Source organism: Ursus maritimus, unplaced genomic scaffold (genome assembly GCF_017311325.1).
Source record: "Ursus maritimus isolate PB19 unplaced genomic scaffold, ASM1731132v1 scaffold_23, whole genome shotgun sequence".
Lineage (NCBI taxonomy): Eukaryota > Metazoa > Chordata > Mammalia > Carnivora > Ursidae > Ursus > Ursus maritimus.
Window position 1 is genome coordinate 20,991,392 of NW_024424786.1, and position 22,384 is coordinate 21,013,775.

A 22,384-nucleotide genomic window follows, 5' to 3' on the forward strand; every position below is an offset into this window, starting at 1 on the left:
ATGGATGAGCTCCCCATACCAAAAAGCTCCAGAAAGTTTCTCCCAAGTTGTGTTCTTGAAACTGTTGCAGGAGAAGGTAAATGTCATTTGTGAAAGAAAACAAGGCAAAGGAGAAAGGGGTGGTGGGAAGAAAACTGCTGAGAATAGACCCAGCCAAGGGAGTTCTGTAGGGTCCTGCTGGGTTGGGCTCATTCCACGGAAATGGCCTTTCTCATGACACTAGGCTCTACTAGTCTGTGCAAAGCTGTGAGCGAGGGACTCCCTGAGGGGCCTCTCCAGCAAAGAATCGATTGAGTCGTTCCTGGATGTCCTGTTTCCCATTGGAAGAGCCAACTCAGTCTCCTATCCTGGTGAGAGGCCTCTTTAGCCAGGCTGAGACTCACTTCCTTTTCCTGAAAAAAATCTAGTGGGCTTCCTAGAAATCACAGCTTCAGTAAGTAATTTAAAAAAGTATTAGAGGGCCTCTTGAATGTCAGATAGCACAGGCTCGTGATGTCCATGAAGTTTCTCTAGAAGTAAAGGAAAAATTATCCTCGAGAAAAGGCTGAGTGAAGGTGTAAAGGCTGGGTCAGGAGAGGTCATGGTCTATCAACAAAGCTCAGATTTTTGGAAGGTCAGCTCTGAGTTCTGGGTTAAACGTTTGTGTCCATGTGATATGGTTGAAAAGAGGCCAAACTGGGAAAAAGGAAGCGTGAGTTCCTACTGCTTAGTCACTAAGAAGTTCTTACTGATAATGCTAAGGGTGGCAGTAGCGATGATGACGGCGACGACGATGGTGGTGACAGCTATCATTGATGGGTCAAGTATCGTGTTAACTACTTTGTCGGATGTCCTTTCATCAGATCCCTTACTTCATAGGCACGATTAGTCCCATTCCACAGGCGAAGAAGGGGAAGCTAAACCATCCAGGACCCGCAGCTAGAAGAGATACCAGGATTTAACCTTGGGTTGCCATTGCATTACCTCTAGTTCATTTTAAATGAGGGGATCACTTTCCCTCATCTGGGAAAGGCACGGCTCTCCTTCCAATATTTGCCCTCTGAGGTCTTTTCTAGCCTTACAGTCTGGCATGATCTCTGTCTTCTTCTCCAAGAAGAGGGGAAAGTTTGGAATGAGGAGAGAAGCAACTGGAGAAGGGACACGGCGTTCCAGCTGAACTTTTCACTCAGATGAAGGCAATCTGGAAACTCCAGGGCCCCTCCCTCCGTGAGCAGTATGTTATCCAGGCCTGGAAAACATCTGAGAAGTGACAGAGGCCGTTGGAGAATTCCAGGAGAACCAAGTCATGCAACAAAAGGAGTCTACCACAGACGACTGCAGTTCTATATTTGCCCTTTTTTCCTTCACTGGAGGCCACTAGATTTTTCCAGACAATATTTGGAAGGCTAATATCTGATTACCCCAAATCACCGACCGAAATAGATCTTGGGGTTTTGTGTATTCATTCTGACCTGATAAAGAGAGAGGCATGGGCGGTGGGAGGGAGAAGGGAACACAACAACGATTTATTTGTGTGATTTATGGAATTCATAAGCATTTAAAGTTGTTGCTTTTAAATCTTTGCGAGCAAGAATGGTATTTACGTTGGATGGTTTTATGCTCTTTATACTCTTTTTGGACAAGTGATGCGGACCCCACAAACACTCCTGAATTTAAGCCTGACTCTGCTCAGTTTTTCTTACAGGGACACAGGAATTAACTCTTGCCTCTCACTGCCTCAGTGGGAGGATGACTGAACTGAACTTTAAAAAACTGCTGGGAAGAAAAGTATTAAGCTAAAAAATTTGCATCTTTTCCAGGGACTCCACATTCTTCTGTTCTTGCACAGGCCACGTCAAACGTGTGGGCACCTCCACCCACGCCTTCCTGTCCTCATGAAAGTTTTCCTGGAGGTGCCTGAACCTTCTGTCACCTGTGGCTCTTTGAAGTACAAAGTCCTGGCTTCCTGTTTCTGTCACCGTGCCCGGAAGAAGCGGTGCCCAGAAGATTCAGTGCCTCAGGTGGCAGCCACACAGCCGCCCTTTTCAGACACGGTGCCTTTATGATTCTGCAGTCCGCCATTGTGGGACCAGAGCGTGTCGCTAAAGGGGCTGCTGGTGGTTTGGGGAGGAGGTGGAGAGTTTTCTTGTGACTTCCTGTAACTTCTCTCAAACAAACAGCCTGCTGATGTCAGGTGGAGCTTGCTGGGCCCACTGCAACAGGTATAAAGAAGAGAGGAAAGATCTAGTGGGTCCGTCTAGCTGCCATTGGAGCTGTGTTCAAAGGCTGGACCATGTGAGTCTGAGGAAAGAACGCTTCAGCTTTAATCTTTTCTAAAAGTTTTGTTTATTTATTTAAGAAAGAGAGAAAGCACGAGCAGGGGGAGGTGCAGAGGGAGAAGCAGACTCTCCGTTGAGCAGGGAGCTGATGGGGGGCTGGATCCCAGGACCCTGGGATCATGGCCTGAGCCAAACGCAGACGCTCAACCGACTGAGTCACCCAGGCGTCCCGCTTCAGCTTTAAATTTAAATTCCCCTCCTAAAAAAACGTTCTGGTTTCACTTGGCTCGGTATTCCCGCCAGCAACGTGGGGTTCATTACTCAGCCGGCAGCTGGCGGATTCTCAGGGGGTCCAGCGGTGGTCCACATGTGGGCCCACTGAAGGAGCCATGGACACATATTTGAATAGGTACTTTCCAGTCACACACAGACACACATATACTCTCTCTCTGTCTCTCTCTCTCTCTCTCTCTCTCTCTCACACACACACACACACACACACTTGTTTTTTATATTGTATCCAGGAGCACATATGTTAAAGCCTCCTGGGTTATACATCGAGGAGGTACATACAAGAATGTTCATAGCAGCACCGCCTGACACACAGAAACAACTGGAAACAAGGCAACTCTCCACTGGCAGGAAAACGGATAACCAACATGGGGCGTGGTTTCCACACCGTAGCATCATACAGTGGTGACGGTGACTAAACCCCAGCTACCAGCACGGAGGAACTCAGAAACCCAACATTAGGTAACGAAGAGACATGTCCAAAAAGACTACTTGTAGCCCTTTTTATAAGGCTTAAAATAAGCAAAGCTCATGTAGGCACGCATACCTGTGAGATAAAACTAGTTTTTAAAGGCAGGGCAATGATAAACACAATTCCTAGGAACAGTTTCCTCTGGGGAGCGATCGCGGGGCTAGGGAGGAGCACCAAGGTCAAGGGAAATCACTGGTGACGCTGTAGTTCTCACACGTGGCAATGGCTTCCTATGCTTCTGTCACATGACATCGTCTCCTTGATCTAAGTATGTATCTTTACATGACGTGTACCCACACATGATGACTTCCCTGGCTGCCAGGTAAATTTCAGAGTTCAAAAGCTTAGAAATGACCTCATCCAAACCCCCAATTTTACATATGCCAAAATTACTTCCAAATTGCCAAGGGACTTGGCCACATTTACTCAACTCTTTAGTGACTATGTGGAGATCAGAACTCAGGTCTTGGAAAAAAAAAAAGAACTCATGTCTTGTAACCCTGAGTCCATTATTCCTCCTTCTATTCTCACCCCGCAAATAATAATATTAATAATAATTATAATAATTATTAATTATAATAATTACATATAATAGGCAATATGCACATAATAGATAATAATTATATATATATATATATATATTTTTTTTTTTACAGTGTAAGTAAAAGCACCATTACACTGTCGCGATGGCTGGATTAAACACTTCTGCTACAGAAGAGAGGGTAAGAAATTAGAACATGGGGATCGAAATCCCGGAGGAAGCAAAGTCAAGTTTCTCTCTGCCTTTGTCCTATTGTAAAGGACCAACCAGATCGTATCCATACTAGAGTGTTATGTTTACCTCAGTTGTGATCTGTGGCTCTTTGCTATGTTAAAACAAAATGGCAGCCCTGAAAGTTACTGACAAGCATATTTTCTATAAATAAGATTTTAATAACATTTTGAAGATGGGTGTGATGTGATATACACTTGACTCCCAAGGAAGAAGGAAAAGCGTGTCTTAATAGGAAATGTCCATTTTCACTAGCAGTTTAAAGAAACTGCTGCCATTCATAAAAAGAATTGTGGTGTATCCCATCTATCTCTTTCACTTATTTAAAATAAAATATTTGCTTCCTTTCACCCCCAAAAAAGAATGAGAGAGAATAATTCAATTAATCTAAGCCATTCTATTCAGTATGTGGGTGTCCCAGCGTGTCAAAAGGGCCTGCCATTCTCCTGGTGGGCCTCCATTCCTATACATACACCCCTCACCGTGTGAGAATCTCATTATGCTGAGCGTGGTCCTACTTTCGAAGACCATGCATTTTATTTCTACAACATGACTGACAAATGCTTGCTGCTTACGTCATAGCAAAGATTTTTCCAATACTAGAGAAAACCTTGCAGCGATGGACTTATTGAAAGACGATATGTTCGTATACTAGCCTTTATGAGTGATTTAAGGACTCTTTATGGCCCGACAGTCACCAGAGCTATTCGCCAACTATTTCCAGTTTTCTTCCCGGGCCCCTGGTATGGACGCACTTCCTGGGCCCCTCGAGGTTAGGGGGAGCCCTGTGACTTGCTCTGGCCGTTGAACTATGAACAGACATGAGGTCCACGACATTTGGGAGGAAGCTTTAAGTCTCGGTGTACATCTGTCATGTTCCCTTTCTTCTGAACTTGGCGCACGCAGAAACATGGATATGAAGTCTCTCCCAGACTCCCTCCGTGAAGATGGCAGGCAGCAGGGTCCCCGAAGGCAACCTGTGACGGGCTTCCACGTGACTGAGACATAACCCCTGTATCAAGCCCCGAGATTTGGTGGCTAGCGCACATTAAGTGAGTCACGCGGACAATTTGGATTACATCACGTTGTTGTCCACCTCACTAACTTGAGGTTAACCTGTGACTCTGCCATACATCTAGGCGTCCTGGGAGGTATTCATTTGGACACTGTACTTTTCAGTGCACAATTTCTCCAAAAGGAACACTAGAGACGCTCACTATGGAACCAACGTTCGTTTAAAATGGGAACTGAAGGAGAGGCGACCACCAAGAGAAATCAGAATCCACATTTATTGATGAGAGATATATACACAAAAGTTAAAACACTTAGTGAAATATTGGATTCACAGATTGCTTCCAGTATATAAAGAATATCCAGTTATTTTACACATGAAATGTTACAGTCATCAGTCCACATGGTAAGAAAGCTGAAGGTGAAAACGAAAGATCTCAACTACCCCAAATGTGCTTTGCCAACAAGGCATCTCCTAGTACCGTATTGAAGAAATAACCCCAAAATTAGTTGAAGTTTTTATCTTTTTTCATTCATTAGTCTTTAAACACCTACGTGCTATCGACACTCTGGGCTACCTGACGTTACACCAATGGGGATTGGGAAGCTGAGGGGAACAATTACCCTCATCTTTCATTCTGGACACACAAGCATCTCCAGAGGAAACCCTGCGTAAAGGCTAGCTTTCTCTCAGTGGGGTTTCCATCCGGAATATGACAGGAGTGGAAGAGGCCACATTTTCCAGGAAAAATGGACGTTCTACCCCCTGTATCCCCTCCCTCCAATCATTGGAGAAGCCCCCAAAAATGCATGTGCTTTGTGCCCTCACGGGATCGTGCAGGCTTCTCCCCTTTGTGTGAAAAGAGAGGGGTACGCCGTGTCCCCAACTGCGCACGGTCGTTTTTCTCTGTCCTTGTGGAGGAGAAAGGGGTCCCAGGAGCTCTCGACACCACAGCATTCCGTGTGGTGATGATTAGACAGAATGTGGGTTTTAGGGGGCACGTGCATATTTGCACAAGTCAGTCACTCGCTCAGAACCCATGCACAGAGCCCACTAGGTAGAGGTCGTACTCCCTTCCCGTCTGTGGGATCTGTGCTTCATCAGCTCCTCCATCAGAGCTGTATATTGACCATTCCGGTGCCTCTCGTGCTCTTTCTACAGACGACTGGGCAGCGTACGACCACAACTGTGCTTCCGTGGGCCTTTGCCTACACTGCGGTGAGCTAACCCGACTCAAGAAACCAAGGGGAACAAGGCTCTTCAGAACCTCTATGTCACGAGCATCCAGAGAGGCAGACCTTCACCTAAGGACAGGACGCTGGCACGCACATAAGCAGACTAGCCTTTTGTTTCTCTGCGTCCAATCCACCACGCAAAGGAGGGCTGGAGATAAATGTCCTCTTGCTAAACCTACCTAAGCCTCGATAATCAAGATTCCACAGCTGCATTCACCATGCATTAGACAGATGTCAGATGACTTTTCACTGAGAATCATGACCCCCATCCAACCCTCCCTTGCTCTGAGTTGCATATTTACAAAGACGCCGGACACCCAGACTTTCACACAATCATTGGTACGAAGGATTCATAGAAAAGTTCTTCACTGATACGTATCCCTCAATCCCATTTAAAAAGAGAAGTGATTCACTAGTTATCTAAGAGGGAAAAGAAGGGTTTTCAAAACACCAATCGACATGTCTACCGCATTTAGATGAATAGCCAAAAATAACATTTAAATTAAATTAAAATACATCTATACACCATTTCACTGAAATTACACAAGGATCCCTACATTACAGCTACACAAACTGCATCGGCACTGTTCATGCGCGACCAAGTGTTACCGTATACACACAAGAACTCCATGCTTGGAACAGCTACCTGTACTTGAAAAATCACAGATACAATCATCGCCAGTTGAGGGCACTTCTCATCTTTTGCTTAATAAGGAACAGTTTCAAATACATACCAGTACACTTTCTATGGAATTGACTATTTTTTCAAAACATGGCAAAAATACGAGCCCTACAACCATATCAGAAAGTGTGTTTGGCAGAAGGAAGCCCCCCTTGTCTTTGCAGTGGCTACCTCTTTGCCTTTTGGGGAAATTACATAGATTTGTTATTCACCTGAGGACAGAATCTACCTGGGCTGTTTCTAGACAATTTCAGTGTGACTCTAAGCTCCCACCTCCAGCCCCAGTGATTAACAGTATTGCTTCATAGCTGGTACTAATAACCTTTTTCTTTAAAAATATGTGCTCAATTCACATAACAATGTGACATTTACTACCGATTTGCTTGGCAAGAATGACCTGCAACAAATCTGTCTTGACTTGCTCCCTAGCACTCACCCTCGTGCTCTGCTATTCAGTTTCCCTAAGCCAATTTTGACATAAATTATTGGGAAGGCAGGGGAAGTTCTGAGATACAGACGATCCCACTGTTATCACCTTATTTTTCATCTTACTTTTGTGAAATTTGTAACGCTTAGCTGGAAAAACAAGGCCTGGTGTCAGGAATAAGGAATTAGCACCATTCCTCAAGTTGAAGAGACTAATTGTTTAAATGTGTATCTTAACCAGCTAAGGGATTGAAGTGATTCCTCGTTCTTCCTGGTCATTTTGTTCATTGTGTCGCGAGGGACTGGATTCTTAAATTTTTCAAATGCGGCTATATGCTCAGGAAACAACGGATAGCTCTAAGTTGCTGTAGAAACATCTTGTGCTCTAATTAGTTATAATTCTACATATGTGGTTATATAGAAAATACCGTAAGAAAATATGTCTGCAAAATTACAGATACTAAATAGATTAATTCAGTCTACACTGAGTTCTTTGTGATTTATGAAGAATAGATACAAACCTATAACATTATTAAAGGCTAAATCAATATTAAACATATAATATCCAGGACTATAAATACATTTCCTCATGCTCTTTATAAATAATAACAAAGAAGCCCGGGGATTTATTTAAAAAAGAATGTAAGATTGGGCTGGAGGAATTTGTGAGCGGGGTGCGATACTGATCACAGGGCAATGCATCGTCCCTGGTAACTTTGGTTCTCACCAGGAAGCCAAAATATATCTGCTGGCAGCAAGGTCAAATTAGATTCACAGTTTGCCAGCTCTCTCCTTAAGCCGTAGAAAACAAATAGAAAAACAATATACAAAAATCCTCACAAAAGTAGTCTTTTATATACAAATCTCTAGAGCGACCAGATAATCTGATCTGTGTTGTGCAACATGGGAATGCAATGCTGAGGTTCCCCAGGGGGAGGAGGAAGAAGAGAGGAAGTTATGGTAATTTATGGAAAGATCTGGATGCCCAAAGTTGAGTTCCTAGTAAGGAAAATTACTCTCCTGGAGTAGTAAGCAAGCAACCAGCGGGCCAGCTTCCCGATCACACATCTCAGAGGATTCGCTGCGTGGAGGAGACCAACTGCCTTGGCGAGTGCGTGCATTCCTCTCCTACCAGAGGCAACTGGCCATTTCTAGGCAGACTGAATGGTTGCCATGGAGAGAAATGGAAGCCCCCAGGGAGCAAGGCTCTGCTGGCATCATCCCTGTCTCCCCAGGGAATGACGACAAGGGTCGCGGTCAGCTGTTACATTCCAACACTCACCCAAGGATCAGGGCTGTCCCCAGAGAGACTGGAGACCTGTGATGACCTATGTCCAGGTCATGTATTGACTCTGTAAAGCGGTGGGGTCTGTTTCAGTAGCAGGGTTTAGTCTCAGCACAAAAGGGCCCTGTATGACAATCGGAAGAACTTTAAAAATCTCAAAATGGATACTTGGTCTGGAGGTAGGAAGGTGAAGCCAGGCAGGACACAGGAAAAAAAAAAAAAAACCCATCAGTAATTATTTAGGATATAATTCTAGTGAATGAAGTAAGATTTTGCGGGCTTCTCGTTTGCCGATAGATTCTTCGATGGGTCCGTGGAGAACTAGCCTTTGCTGCTCTTGCGTCGGGCCTTCTGCACTCGAAAAACAAGAACAACCCTAACCCTGTCCTTTCTGTGCTGCATTTGCCTCTTACCCCGAGTGCACGGAGCAGGGCTTCTCTGGCCGTGAAAGTGCTCACGACACAGTAAACACCAAACCCCCTCCACGCTTCGCAGAGCCTGGGCACGGGGCCAGGATGAAAGCGGGGGCCCATTGCCGCACCACCAGAAAGTGCAAGAGAGTGTTCAAAGGCCATGCTGGTGGCATGCACCTGACAGACCACACATTGTCTTCTACCCTAGAAACCCCTCAGGCACTGAAGGGTGCTGTGATAACCAGCGCAACTCCACGCTTGTAAGACAGAGCTTCTCTAGCTGTGACGGGATGCCTGCGATAAAGACAAACCAAGAGGACCATTTGCAAATGAGTTCAAATATCCCTGCAGAGAAGGGACCTGGCCCGGCTCAGCCTGTGCTTGGCTGCGCTGTCTGCGTGCAGGCAGAGAGGGGAGGTATTGACAGTGGCTGTCCCTGCGGAGGTCGGGCACCGAATTTCACAAGAGTGTTCAAGTTTATTTGCCAAAGGCTCCCCAATTCCCGTACTGGGTTGGCAGTTAGGATGGTGTGCAGGAAACTGTGTGTGTTTGGGGTTTGGAGCGGGCTCTGTTGCTACAGCGGGAATGAGCGAAGGCTCTGCGCGAGGCTCTGGACTGGCCCTGGCTCTCTGGCAGCAGTTTTCTCTGAGCTGAATCGTTACTTCTACTGAGACAGTGAGCTCGGCAAAGCGCAGTTTTGTGAAAGGAAGTCTGTTTGTATCCCGAAACACCAAACTATGGATGAACGTGGCCATCTTCCAAGCTTGTTGTAAAACCTCAAATGAAGAGAGAGGCTTGAATTTAATTTAAGATCGCCCCAAGGGGATGAAAACAATCCAATGGATTCTTCCTTATTGTGGGCCACTCTGACTTCAAATATAAGCAAGTCATACTTTAGAGTAGTAAGCCGCTGATGAAAAAAGAAATTAAAGCAGAGATCATAATATCATGGATTCTTCGGGTTCCAAGTGGGTTTTAATCACTTCATCCAACCCCTTCACTTTGCATATGGGAAGGAATGAGGCTTGGGCATAAAGTAACTTATTTAAGTCATACAGCTAACAACGTAGGGTCTAAGTCAAATGGTTTCTTGTCCCAATGGCATTATTTCTCATCATCCCTATGTCATGATGTGACTTCACTGTGTTATGCTACGAAATGAGACAGTATTCAATTCAGATTCCCTGTCATCTTTTCTAGAACCAACCCTTGCACTAACCCCTGTGGTCTTTTACTAAATTGTCTCGTAAGCAGCAACGATGACAGGTGGAGTGAGAAAGGAGGAGGCAGAGTGGGAACTTGGGTTTTCCTTTTGGGAAAACCACAAGCAACACAGCACGAGCAGCTTGGGATTCGCTTCCCCTAAGGAAAACGGTCTGCCTATAGTGCCTGCCTGGGTTGGCGCTCGATGGCCCTTAATTTAGATTTCAGCCAGAAAGTACCAGACATACTGAGGCCATTAATTTCTGGCAACTAGATTTACAAAGCTCTCACTCCCGAATTCCTTTAGGCTCTCTGCTTAAACTTCATCTTTTTAGGTTTGCAGAGGGGATATAAAGCTAAGTGAAAGAAGCCAGTCAGAGAGAGACAAGTACCATCTGATTTCACTCCTATGTGGAATCTATGAAACAAAACAAATGAACAAAGATAAAAAGAGACAAACAAAAAAGCCAGACTCTTGAATACAGAGAACAAACTGCTGGATGCCAGAGGAGAGGCGGGTGGGCGATGGGTGGAACAGGTGAAGGGGACGAAGACTACACTCAGCGTGACCCTAATATTCCAAGAGTGGGTATTACAATATCTGAAGAAATCTCATTGGTCCTTTTTCTTGCCTTGGAATGAATTTATCTGGAGAATAAGGAAAGCGAAACCAGCAATCTAGACAACAGTATGGCCCCAAGAATCACAAAGCAGGGAAGAAGAGCCACCTCCATTGGGTGCAACTACAGAGCGCTTTTGGCCATCAAGCCACGCAAGAGCTGCAAAGTCCTTCTCATCGAGAGTCTGAACCAAGGAGAAATTCTCTCTGAGCACGTGTGTACTTATTTGGACTTAATGCTGTATTTCATGGGAAAATCTAGCACAGATTCCTTGATTCTGATAAGAGTGAAATATTGTACCATAACGTTTGCTATTGAGAACAAAAGGAAGTGTGGTATTTACAAAAACCTGGCAGGATTGGGTTTCCTTTCAGGGAGCCCGTAGATGAGTTACCCAACTCCAGAAGGGTCTCTTGACTAGATACACTTGCACGTAACGTACTTCCCCATGCAAGGTTGGAAATGACCTGAGGCCCTCTACACAGTCATGGGGATTCCTGATATTTCCTACCAGGAATACATCTCCCCATAAATTGAATTTCCCCTAAGCCCTTCTCAGTTCCCACCAGTCTAAATCCAGGAGTGAGGCATTTGGCACCCTTTCTTTCGGCTGACCAGTAGTTGCAGAGGAGAAGCTAATACTTGTCTTTTACCGGACAAGGTAACTTCTGCAGACAGTGAGACTACAGACTGTGCTTCCACACCCAGGAGGAAATAAAGATCTGAATCTGACATCTGCTTGGTTCAGATCTTATTACCTGAAGACCTGTACTGAAGATCGATGTGTCTAGACGATTGCCTTGATTCTCTGACGCTCTGCATGGCAAGCACATCCTCAAAGATCTACGGTAAAGCCTCAGCTCGAGAGAGAAGCCGTTCTTCCTGCTGATTAGATTTGGCTCATAGAATTGTAGTTGGTAATCAAATGGTGATTCTCCTTGGGTTTCCCAGTGGGCAAAAATTATAAAGGGGAGACGAAAGTCTGCTTAGTTGATTTTCTCTCAAAATGATTCAGATTCCTAAAAAGAGTGATTACGTCTGTAACACAATGGTGTTGCCAAAGCCCTGACTTACAGACCCTATAGGATGTGGGGTATGGATCTGGCCTGCTGTGTCTGAATACAACTTACGCATCATCAACTATTAATGGACTGTTACAAGCTTTATATCTGTGTTGAACCTATTAATATAAATCTGTGCATATAACGGAAAGATTATACGTATCTTATTTAGAAAAAGGTTCTTAGAGGTATACTCTGGATCTGTTTGTTCTGTTTATGGCACTCATGCTGGCCAAGGAAAGCCCAAATGGGCATGGCATAAGAAGAATGAATGAGACCTAAAAAAAATAGAGAACACAGTCATACATCAGCTCGACACACATCCTGGATTTTTGGGTTAGTCCTGAATTTGACAGATTATTCATTTTTAATATGATGTGAATTTCCAGATGAATGTGATTTCCTAAGTATGTTCTCGTGAAACTTATTACATGTAGTCTAAAACCAGAAAAACCTGTTTTGTTAAGCTGTACACCTGTTTCTTCTGAACACTCTGTCCTACCTTATATATGTATAGGGTAACTAGGAAGACAAAGCAAAGCGAGAAGAAGACATTGAGGCAGAGTCTTAGGAAGATGATCCCGAGACCACTCTTTTGAGAAACATGTCAGCGTGTACAAGTGCTAAGCTGGCCTTCAACAGCAAAACCCACAAACCCCTCAGCGCCTTAGCTAGATCCTTCTCTTCACCATCCAAAAGCTCTTGGGAGCACCACTTAAAGACGATCTGTAACAGTTTCACAGCTAAATCCAGGAACTGTCCCCTTGACCCACAATATCTGCTGTAAAGGATGCACTGTCCACTACTACATTTCAACACGTCCTTGGCCACCCAGCTAACTATCTAAGGAAAATGAAGACCAATGACATTAAAAAGAAAAAAAGGCAAAAAGCTGCTTAATACTGCTCAATAGTGATCCTTATCCAAAAATAACGAGGGTTTGAGAGACAAAAGCAGTTGGACTCTTATGTCTCTTGTATGTTCCCAAGGTGTCTGGTTTGGAAGAGAAAAGTCACCAGGAATAGGTACTAAAGGACATGCGATGTCTATACATGACCTCTCCTCAGAGCATTGGGATCCTACCACTATTTGTGCGTACCCCGGCACCCGTCTGCTGGTCTCTGATGACCACCTGACTCCTACGTGTGGACCAAGGTTCTACACGCTCCTCACAGTCCACCAAATGCACTTGATTTCCCAGTGATTCATGTTCAAGTTCCCAGCAAACTCCCGAAGCCTGCAACCTTAGGAAAATACTGTGAGTTATTCAACAGAAAATGATAGTAGAGTAACTGACAAGTTTAGCTTGCACGATCCGTCATCAGGATTCGTTGGGTGCCTATGGCATACAAGGCACGGTGCTAATCCACTTATATTATTCACTCCCTCCAACCATGACAGCCTTGAAGATGCCATCTGCGAAGCTGTCAGGAGCCATCATTTGCTCCCATTTCATGGCTCAAGGCTGCCTTGACTTTGCCGTAGGAATGTCACCTTTATAGGATTTTGCACATGTTTGTTTCCTGTTCCTTGCTACAGAGAAGACTGGGGAAGCAGACTGGCTCTGCTTTCAGCTGTGCCCTGTAACTAGTTTTATGTGCTTTGATAGAATACAACAGAAGGCTTTCTACACGTTAGATCAATGACAGTGTTTTGTTTTTTATCGAGAGATGATATTAAAGGAGACACAGCCAACGCAACTGTCCTCCACGTGTGAAGAGAGAAGAATGATTAGGCCTTTTCAAGTTAATGAGACTGTAACTGGAATAATTGGGGTATTAAAAATGTCTTTTTTTGTTAGAAATCCAAAGAAGAATTTTACGGCTGCAACAAAGAAAGTAAAGCATAGATCAAGTCATCTCACTTGATTTCACTATGCCAGGTGAATGCAAACTGAACACAAACGAATTTGAATATCTGAATCTGGTTAAAGTTTACGTTGGCTGTGCTCTCTTACTTTTGTCAATATGTACAGCGGCTACATGCAAATTACATCTTAATCCATTATCAAATTGAGAGCAAATTATGAAACCTACTTTGAAATGTCAAGAGTTATTTCCCCAGACTGGCTAGGGCAGAGCAGAAACTCAGTGGGTTCCGTAATCAGCTGCCTTGAAGAGCACGGTTCCCACTACCATTCTCTTTGAAATAATTAGTTGGAAGAGTATACAGAAGGTAGGTTCTCCGAGTTCCCGAAGACAGGGATTTGCTTTTAATCAACACGTGGGCAAACTCTACAAGACATTTCAAGAGAATTACATCTAGAGGCTTCTAACAGAATGTCTTGTGCGTAACAAAGCAGAAGCACGGAGGACCCTTGAAGGAATCACACACTGAGTGTCTGCTCGTTATCCCAAGTCCCCGGAGCGTACCACATGGCTTTAGTCGTGGCCCCTGGGAAAGAGCATCCGCAGCTCTGCATTTAGAGAGCAAAGGGAAGCTGGCAAGAATGTGTCTTCAATTCAAACGGATTCCTGCAGCAGCCTCCGTTCAGACAGTAATACAGGTGAGAACATGAGGCAGTAACAAAGCATCACTTGGCAAAGACACAGCACCGTGCCTGTCACTGACAACAACAGATCCTCGAAGCCTCGGCTAACAGATTAAGTAAACACAGAAATAGATGCATTTTTTTTTCCTTTTTAAAGACAGCTTGTGTATATTCTCTTTTTTACCATACGATACGCTGGGGAGTTTGTTCAAAAATTTGCTGAGAGCCATATCCTTATTTTTCACGTTTCCACGGTTCCTCCTCGACTCCGCAGTCGGCGGACTTTCCGTTGGCTGCCAGAGTCACCTGAAAATAATTATCATCAGCAACCAACTTACAGGCCCCGAACCAGAAAACCACCCCACGGGTTATGCGGAGGAACACCAGATCCAAATTACGCTACACGACTTCCGTATTAGTTTTCAATGTCATTCTCTCCCACTGGATTTGGAGCCCGTCTTGCTTTTCAACGTGGATTTCTAAATATTGAAAAGTCCACATTTGCCTTGGGGAGTATGGAGGAGCTCGACATAGTATGCCGTTTGGGGGATAACTTCTATGCTTTTAGGGTGTCAAACTACACATGGACCCATCCGTCATCTAAGAATGCAGTCCTTAAGGAAACAGTGTCTTGTGCCACTCCATACAACCAGAGAAACCCCCCAGAACCCCACAGCTAGCTCTACACATGCGTGTGAAAGGTTCAGTTCCAAGGAGGCCAGGTCGGTTTATACGCGCCCAGTTGCAAAATCAGAAATCGCGAGGGCCTGGATACCGAATAAGCTATCCAGGCTTTAAACATGAGAAAGAGAAGAAAGGATGAAAGGCCAGAGATCGGTGACAAGCGCACTTAAATGATTTCAATGCAGACATTTCATAATCGGGTATCACCAGCAGACTGTCTGTATTAGGGCTTCCCTGGCTCTCAGCGAACTGAACCCTTACACCGAACGGGAGGTGTTCCCCTCCGCTTCTAAATCGTTTCCTAGCTTACCTTCCATCTGTCTGTCCTCAACGTCATGTGCAAACTTAAACCCACGACTGATATTCCACATAATGGAGAGACTGGATTTATGGAAGCGTTAGGATATGGAGACACGACAAATGCGGCAATGTTGGAAAGAAATCTGACCTTCTTCTTACCCGAGTGGAAGTGAAACGCATGCGTTAGGAACACACACAACATGCTAGGGACAGAAAACCAAACCAAGCGCATGAAAATAAAAGCTATTCATTCCTCCTCCGATCCCCGGCAGGCCCCCGTGTCTTTCTAGAAAAACCATGCAACAAGCCATGACCACCCCACATGCAGTTACTCCGATTAAAATCAAAAAAGTTCCCACATAACTTCAAACTACGGTGACAAGGCAAGAGTTCGGAAACAGAAGAGGCCAACGTGACGCCACGATGCTTGAGGTGCTTAACGTTTTGACCAGAGCTGCAGCAAATTTGGTTCCCCTTTGGTGAACTGTCAGGGAAGACTGCCAGGAGCAAATCATCTGCCTGGAGAAAGCTGCCTGGTCACTCCGACCGTGAATGTGCCTGTGTGGCTTTCGGTGATGGACCAGATCAATAGCTGTGCAAAATTATAAATCACGTTTAAGTGCCTCCGGGACCCCAGGCAGCACTTGGGGGTGGTGCCCTGCTGTTGTCCTCATGGTTGAACACTGGGGTCTCTGTTTCCAAAGTGGCCGGGACAGCAGCTTTTCTATGTAGCATTTCTTTCTTTTACTGGCTGGGTTCAAGGAAGCCGGGGCTCCACTCCCCAGTCCATCCCATCTCTCTCTCCTCCAACCACCTGGGTAATAGAAAAGCAAGAAGGAGGGGGAGCTGGTAGGAAGCATTGATGTCTCCCATCTTGTTGTTTAAGTAGAGTGAGACAGAGAAGGGATCAGAAGGAGATTTAAGCCTTATCTTTACTATAAAATTGTACATTCGCTTTGCTGTCCTCCGTTGTCCATTTCAGGGCTTTGCAGATCATGGGCACTCGATAAACATTTGATGAATGATCAACATACAGGAGGTCATAGGATTGAGATGGCGGTGCTCACCTGAACCCCACAAGGCACACCATGAATACTTGCTGAATAGAGCATAGAGCCATTCCACGGGGATGTGGACCCTTGTTGACCCAAACTAACACTCTGATGGGGAAGAATTTAGCACATTCGTTTAGACGTGGGAAACACGAACTTTCCAGGAGAATGGAATATGTGCTTTAGGTACATCTGAATTTCTAATAATATGAATCATTTTCACTGAGTCAGTTAATTTTTGCAGTTGTCACTTGATGGGTGAGTCCTTTCTTAATTTGTACCAGAGCCTTGCTCACCCACACATGGACCTGGTATAGAGGCATGGTATAGGGATAAGCAAAAGACTGTTGCTGGTCCATTAGACTTCTGGACCTATGTTATAGTCCAGGAAAGAGAATCACTTCTGTGTTACTTTAATTGTCTGGCAGAAGCCATGGCGGATATTTGGAATGACCCATAAGTAACCCAGGAAGAAATTAACTATTAAACGAGACCTTGTCAACAGGTGTCAAAAAGGTATGAGAAATCTGATACAGATTGCCCTCAGTTGCTGCCTGGAACCATATTAGTAACTGATCCCCCCAGAGTCGGCTCTGCTCACCTGCCAGGGTTTTTCCAAGTTTGCCTCACTCTGGTCATGACACTCTGTCTTTGACAATGTCAAGTTAGTTACAACGAAGGCTAGACAGAGCCCATCAAGCTTGAAGACTAAGCACCCAGCAGCTTGTGAAAGAGTCCAGAACATCCATGCTTCAGGAAAGACGGTGCTGCCACTGTGAGAAATGTAGTGTCTATGGACAATTGTCCTGAAGGACGGTTATCCTTTCCTTGAAATAGCTTCCCCATTCTTGGAGCAAAGTGACTGCCAGTTCGAAACTCACCTTCCCACAAAATTATTAAGAGAAAGATGGTTGCACAAAGTTGGGTGGGCATATTTTTGACCAGTATGTAACACACAGCAAGAAGGAATAGTTATGCTATGTAAATTAAGTGATTCTGGGTCTTTCTCTTGGTGTTTCATTCAAGGAATAAAATCCAGCAAATACTTCAAAATATTTGAAAGCCTTAGAAATCACAAATCCTTCGGCAAAATGCTCAAGAAAACCAATCAAATTTGTGGAGTGGTTGGATGGGGGGAGATCAGAATGATTGTTTTACATCACATGGACGAACCAAGCAACTGATTGGCTCTCTCACTGTTAGACCTGATGATTTCCTGCCACGTTAGACACAGAGTTAGATGATCTGGGACTCACAGAAGCTTGGGTTACATGATTCTTCAGAGATATAAATGTGACAATAATACATGCAGGGATTTTTGTGCTTGTCTTAGGAAATGGAGCATGCACTATTATATACAGGTCTCAATATCCATGAAAGGGAAAGCTACCTTGCACTCATCTGCTATGACAGAGTTGTGTGCGGCATAGACACATTGATTAGAGTTGCTTTCCCTGTGGTTCTTCACGTCATCATAAATGGACTGAGTCTTGGTCATTTCAATATCTTCATGCACTCGATGCTGGGAGTCAATAGTATCCAGCTCAGACTTGGAGAGGTGATAGACAATCCCAGCCCCAAAAGAGTCCCCCACAACATTGACTGAAGTTCTCATCCTGTCCCTGGGAACAAAGAACAGAAAATGTTTAGTGAAGGAGCAGTGACATGGTGGTCAAGAGGTCAAGGTCTAGAACCAGAGAAACCTGGGATTGAGTTCTGGCTCTACTTTTGCCTCTGCCTGATCTGCGGCAAGTTACTTAACCTTTATGAGCCTTGCTTTCCTTGTTGGTCAACTGGAGATAACAATCATATGTCTCATCAACTTGCATGAAAATTAAATGAGATCATGTACATAAAAGGCTTAGCAAAATGTCTGATGGATGGTAAAAACTCAATAAACAATTGCAAAGAAAAAGGAGAGAAGGAAGAGTTGGAGGCAAAGAGTTCTCGGATCTCAGAATTTGCACCCAGGCTCCAGACACTGCCAGCTGTTTCCAGAAATTCCTCTTGATTTAAACCATTCTTCAGAGACTCCAGATTACCTCCACTCATGTTACTTATTAATTCTACCTGTGAATTCTCCTGTGATAGAAAATTCATCTCTTTGTAAGGATTGAAACTAACACCGCCTTTCCCTCTGCACCTCACTCTTCCCCTGACACATATATATACATAGGTGCAGCTGATGGGTGAGAAACCCAGCCACAATTTTCTCCTTGACCAATATGCGCCGTGACTGTGTGTCCTGGAAAAACAAGAATACTTTGTCATGCTCTCTCTGTTAACCTAAAAAACCTAAATCTCCCAGAGTGCCTCTTGAACCAGGAAGTATTAGGAAAAACCCTTCCTCAAATCTTGTTTCCCAAGTTCTGATTTGAAAAAAACCAGATGGTCCAGAACTCTCCCTCTTAGAAAGTCAGCACCGGGAAAACTAACGTCTTAGGAGTAAGTCGTGTTCTCTTGTCCATTAGTGCAAATCGGTATAAAGAGTCCTTTTAACCATGTGTATGAGATACTCAAAGTCTGAAAGAGAAGAATGCTGGAAAATCACACTCTTTTTTTCAAAAAAAGAAAGAATTTAGGCAAAAATGCTGCTAAGACATCTTAGTCCAGGACACTCTAGGCTTAATTCAAAAAAATACAAGGATACTAGAATTAGTTCAAGGCAAAGTGGAAGTCTTAACTGGTTCTTAGAACAAAGGCCTAAAATAAATTCTAGTTGCTACTATTAAATCTATCTCTCATTAGAGAAATGAAGCTGCACCAGGAGGAGCTTATGGGCGGCTAGCCTCTGGTTTCAAGCGGGAAAATTTCCCCAGGCAAAAATCAAGATCGGAACCGACTTCAACTCTCAGGGCCCTATCTCCATCTAAGAATGCTCTTCTCCTCCCTTCCGCTTTGGAAGTCAGCCTCAGGGGGATAGGTCTGGGTCTTGGGGTCCTCCACAAAATTAGGCACCTGAAGCTGAGACTGGTAAGAAGCCCCAGTGTGGGGGATGGGAAGGTAAACATGATGATAGTTAAGAAGTATAGACTCTGGAGAGAGCCTGACTTGGGTCCAAATACCAGCTTTTCCTTCTGGTTGGACAACGCTGATCACACTTAACATTTACCTGTGGATCTTAGTGGCCTCCTCTGTAAAATCAAAATAATAAAAATGTCCACTACATTGGGTTGTTGCAAAGATTAAATAAGAAAACAAAGGGCTTAGCACAGAATTCTCTGAGACATTTAGCAAGAGCTCACAAAACATTAGTTATTCCATGATGAGTACTTTAAATATTACTATAAATCTTACCAAGTCTATTTAAATATGCTTTTGGCAGCAACTAGGTAGAATGCCCAAACATGCCGAGTTAAGCTACTATCTCCCCCTAAAAACATTAACCCTATTTGCAGGACAATTCCTATGGTAGCGCTGCCAGCCAACCAGCTGAGTTACTTGTCCATCACATAGCTGTGGTCTCCTTTGTTGTTTTTCATCTATACTTTCAATCCCTCCTGGCGTGTGTCCTAAGCCATGCACCCAACATCCTTGACCAGTTGTTAAATTCCGAAGAGCACTCAAGTCTTCCAGAGGAATTCTCTGAGCACCCATTTATATCATGGCGCAGAAGGATCTACCTTATTGGCAAGTAGAAGGAACGAAGGCGGTAGTGGTGGCGATGGCGATGGTGGTGATGGTGATGAGGATGATGGTGGCTGACATACCACATTTAATCTGTATGGAATATGCTTCACAGATATTACCTTGTTAAATCCTTACCACACTGCTATAAGAAGTATTATTATCCTCACTTAAGAAATGAAAACTCTGAGGTTTAGAGAGATCAAGTGGCTTTGCAAAGTCACACATCCTAATACAGTCATAGAACCAAATTTGAGCACAGGCAGGGTCCAGAATCCACCGTCTGCCACGTGATGCCGACTGTCTGGGAGCCAGACAGGTCTGATTTTGAAACTAGCTCAGCCACTTACTAACTGCATAACCTGGGTCACTTCCTCTACCAGAATTTTTCTCATGCAGGCACAATACCTATTTTATAGGTTTTCAAGAAGATAAAACCAGTTCCTGACCCACCGTGGATATTCATTATACGCTGGCTCCTTCCCCTTTTGGGAATAGCCATCCCTCAAACCTCTATCATATAGGCAAAAGCACAAGATACTACGCTCAAGGATTAGTGACTTTTTCAGTTTAATAAATCCATTGCCACCCAAATGGGTGATATAAGTCTACAAACTCTCACTTCCTCAATCCTTGACCTTCTCTGACATCAAATCCCAACTCTCCAGAGCAGCCACTGAACCAAGGGTTTGACATAGAATATCTCTTCCATACCCTCAGATCTCCTTGAATTTGAAAACGAACCCTGATCAGAGGAAATAGCTATCAGGCGAGGAATGAATAGAAGACAGAATTGCACAGACTCAAAGAATACTGATATTTGACATCAAAATCAAGATGGGAAGGGCCCTGGGCTTAGGGCTAGAACCCTAACCCGATCTTCTGCCTCTTTTGCCTACAGCGAATCACCTCTCACCTGAGCATGAAATATGGAATGGGGCTCATCTTGACCTCACAGGATATCGCAAAGGTTAAATAAAATGAGAGAAATATTCGGCATGCCTTAGGTACTCATTAAAGATTGCAAGAGCACGTGAGCATCCAAATGGCTATGTGGAAATAAGAAGAGAACACAGACTCTAATACTTGCTGAGTTCTTTGGTAGCTCGTCCATTCATTCAACAGATGTACAACGAGAATCTTAGTGTGTGCAGGGCAGTATGTCCAGTGCCCGGGCACCAAAGAACAAGAAAAGGCCCTTCCTATGCTCCCTCTTCCCCCTAGAACCCACACTCTCTTTACTTGTCTGTGTCCCCCATAGAGCGAGATAAATGTTCTAAGAGGAATAAGTGCTGGGTGCTATGGGATTTTGTAGGTAGGACATTTTATCTACACTTGGCCCCAGGAAAGACTCGAGAAGTATCTCAAGTTAGGTCCTAAGGATAAGTCCAAGACAATGAGCTACAGAGAAGAAATAAATACTGTGAAATTGAGGGGCTAAGAGCACCTAAGAGCATTCAGGAAGCAAATGAGTGTAATGAGAGGCAGAAGGTAAGAACTGACCAAATCACGTATGGCCTCATCAGCCAAGTTCAAGAGTCAAGGCCTTATCCCAAGGCTGATGAGGAGCCGCTGAAAAGCAAGACCACGCTTGTTCCAGTATGAAGAAGGGTCTGAAGGAGGGCAAGGCTGAAAGAGCAAAATCCACTTAGTGAAGATGTGGTGGAAGTTTAGGAGACAGAATTACAGGACTTGAGGTCTGATTGGTTATAGAGAATAAACGAGAAAAGAGGCAAGGGTTCCTCTCAGGTTTCTGGTTTGGGCAACCAGGGGACAGTGCCACCGTATGTACGGGATATGACAGGTTGGGGTGAGGGAGGTTCTCATGTCAACTTGAACATACTGGGTCTGAGATTTGGGAGCCTGCAAAGTAGAGATGTCCTACGAGTGGCTGGGAATATGGACTAAAGATCAGGAGAGACGACTGGGCTGCAGGTGGTGAGTTAGGAGTAGGCACTGAAAGAGGCCATGGGTGGATGACACAGGTGTGCTTGGTTCATCCTTGGAGGGAATGTAGAGTGCGAAGAGCAGACGGTCTTGTCTAGGACCCCAAGGATGACCAACATGGAAGGAATGGGCACAGGCATCAGTGTCTGCAAAGGTGGAAGAAAAATGGAAGAGTCTGAGGGAAGCATGTTTCAAAAATAAGGGTGTGGTGGACAATGCCAATTACTGCCCAGAGGTCAGGTAAGAAAAGAAAAAGTGCCCCTTGGTTTTAGCGACAAAAGAGGCCATTACTGATCTGGCCAGGGCAGTTACAAGCCAGAGGCAGAGAGAGAAGCCAGCTGACCATGGGTAGAAAATGGAATGAGAAAGAACAAGTGGAGACATTATTTGTTATCAACTTAGTCAAGACAACTGACTGAGAAGGTGAAGGGAGGGGAGGGAAGATGGAGGGAGGCAGGACATAGCATTTTTGGTTTGCTGCTGAGGCTGCCGGGGGAATGTCTGACCAACTCTGGGGAAGTCCAAGTCTGGCCCAAAGCAGGATATGGGAGTT

General features: G+C 44.5%; 1 protein-coding gene and 1 long non-coding RNA gene across 2 annotated transcripts in view; one reads left to right on the forward strand and one right to left on the reverse strand.

The window, feature by feature from the left end:
* The first annotated feature begins 1,792 nt into the window (after window positions 1-1,792).
* Window positions 1,793-7,708, forward strand: LOC103659317. The gene is made up of 3 exons (XR_567458.2): window positions 1,793-2,274; window positions 3,678-3,743; window positions 5,967-7,708. It is a non-coding gene; the product is annotated as an uncharacterized LOC103659317 (long non-coding RNA).
* Window positions 7,709-14,191: 6,483 nt separating this feature from the next.
* The window catches only part of SLC1A2 (solute carrier family 1 member 2), a 48,051-nt gene continuing 39,858 nt past the window's right edge, over window positions 14,192-22,384 (reverse strand). The window contains exons 9-10 of the mRNA XM_008686803.2: window positions 17,648-17,879; window positions 14,192-14,527 (exon numbers count right to left, since the gene is read on the reverse strand). Of these exons, the coding sequence (XP_008685025.1) occupies window positions 14,456-14,527; window positions 17,648-17,879 (304 nt within the window). The 3' untranslated portion in view covers window positions 14,192-14,455. The remainder of the gene's footprint in view (window positions 14,528-17,647; window positions 17,880-22,384) is intronic.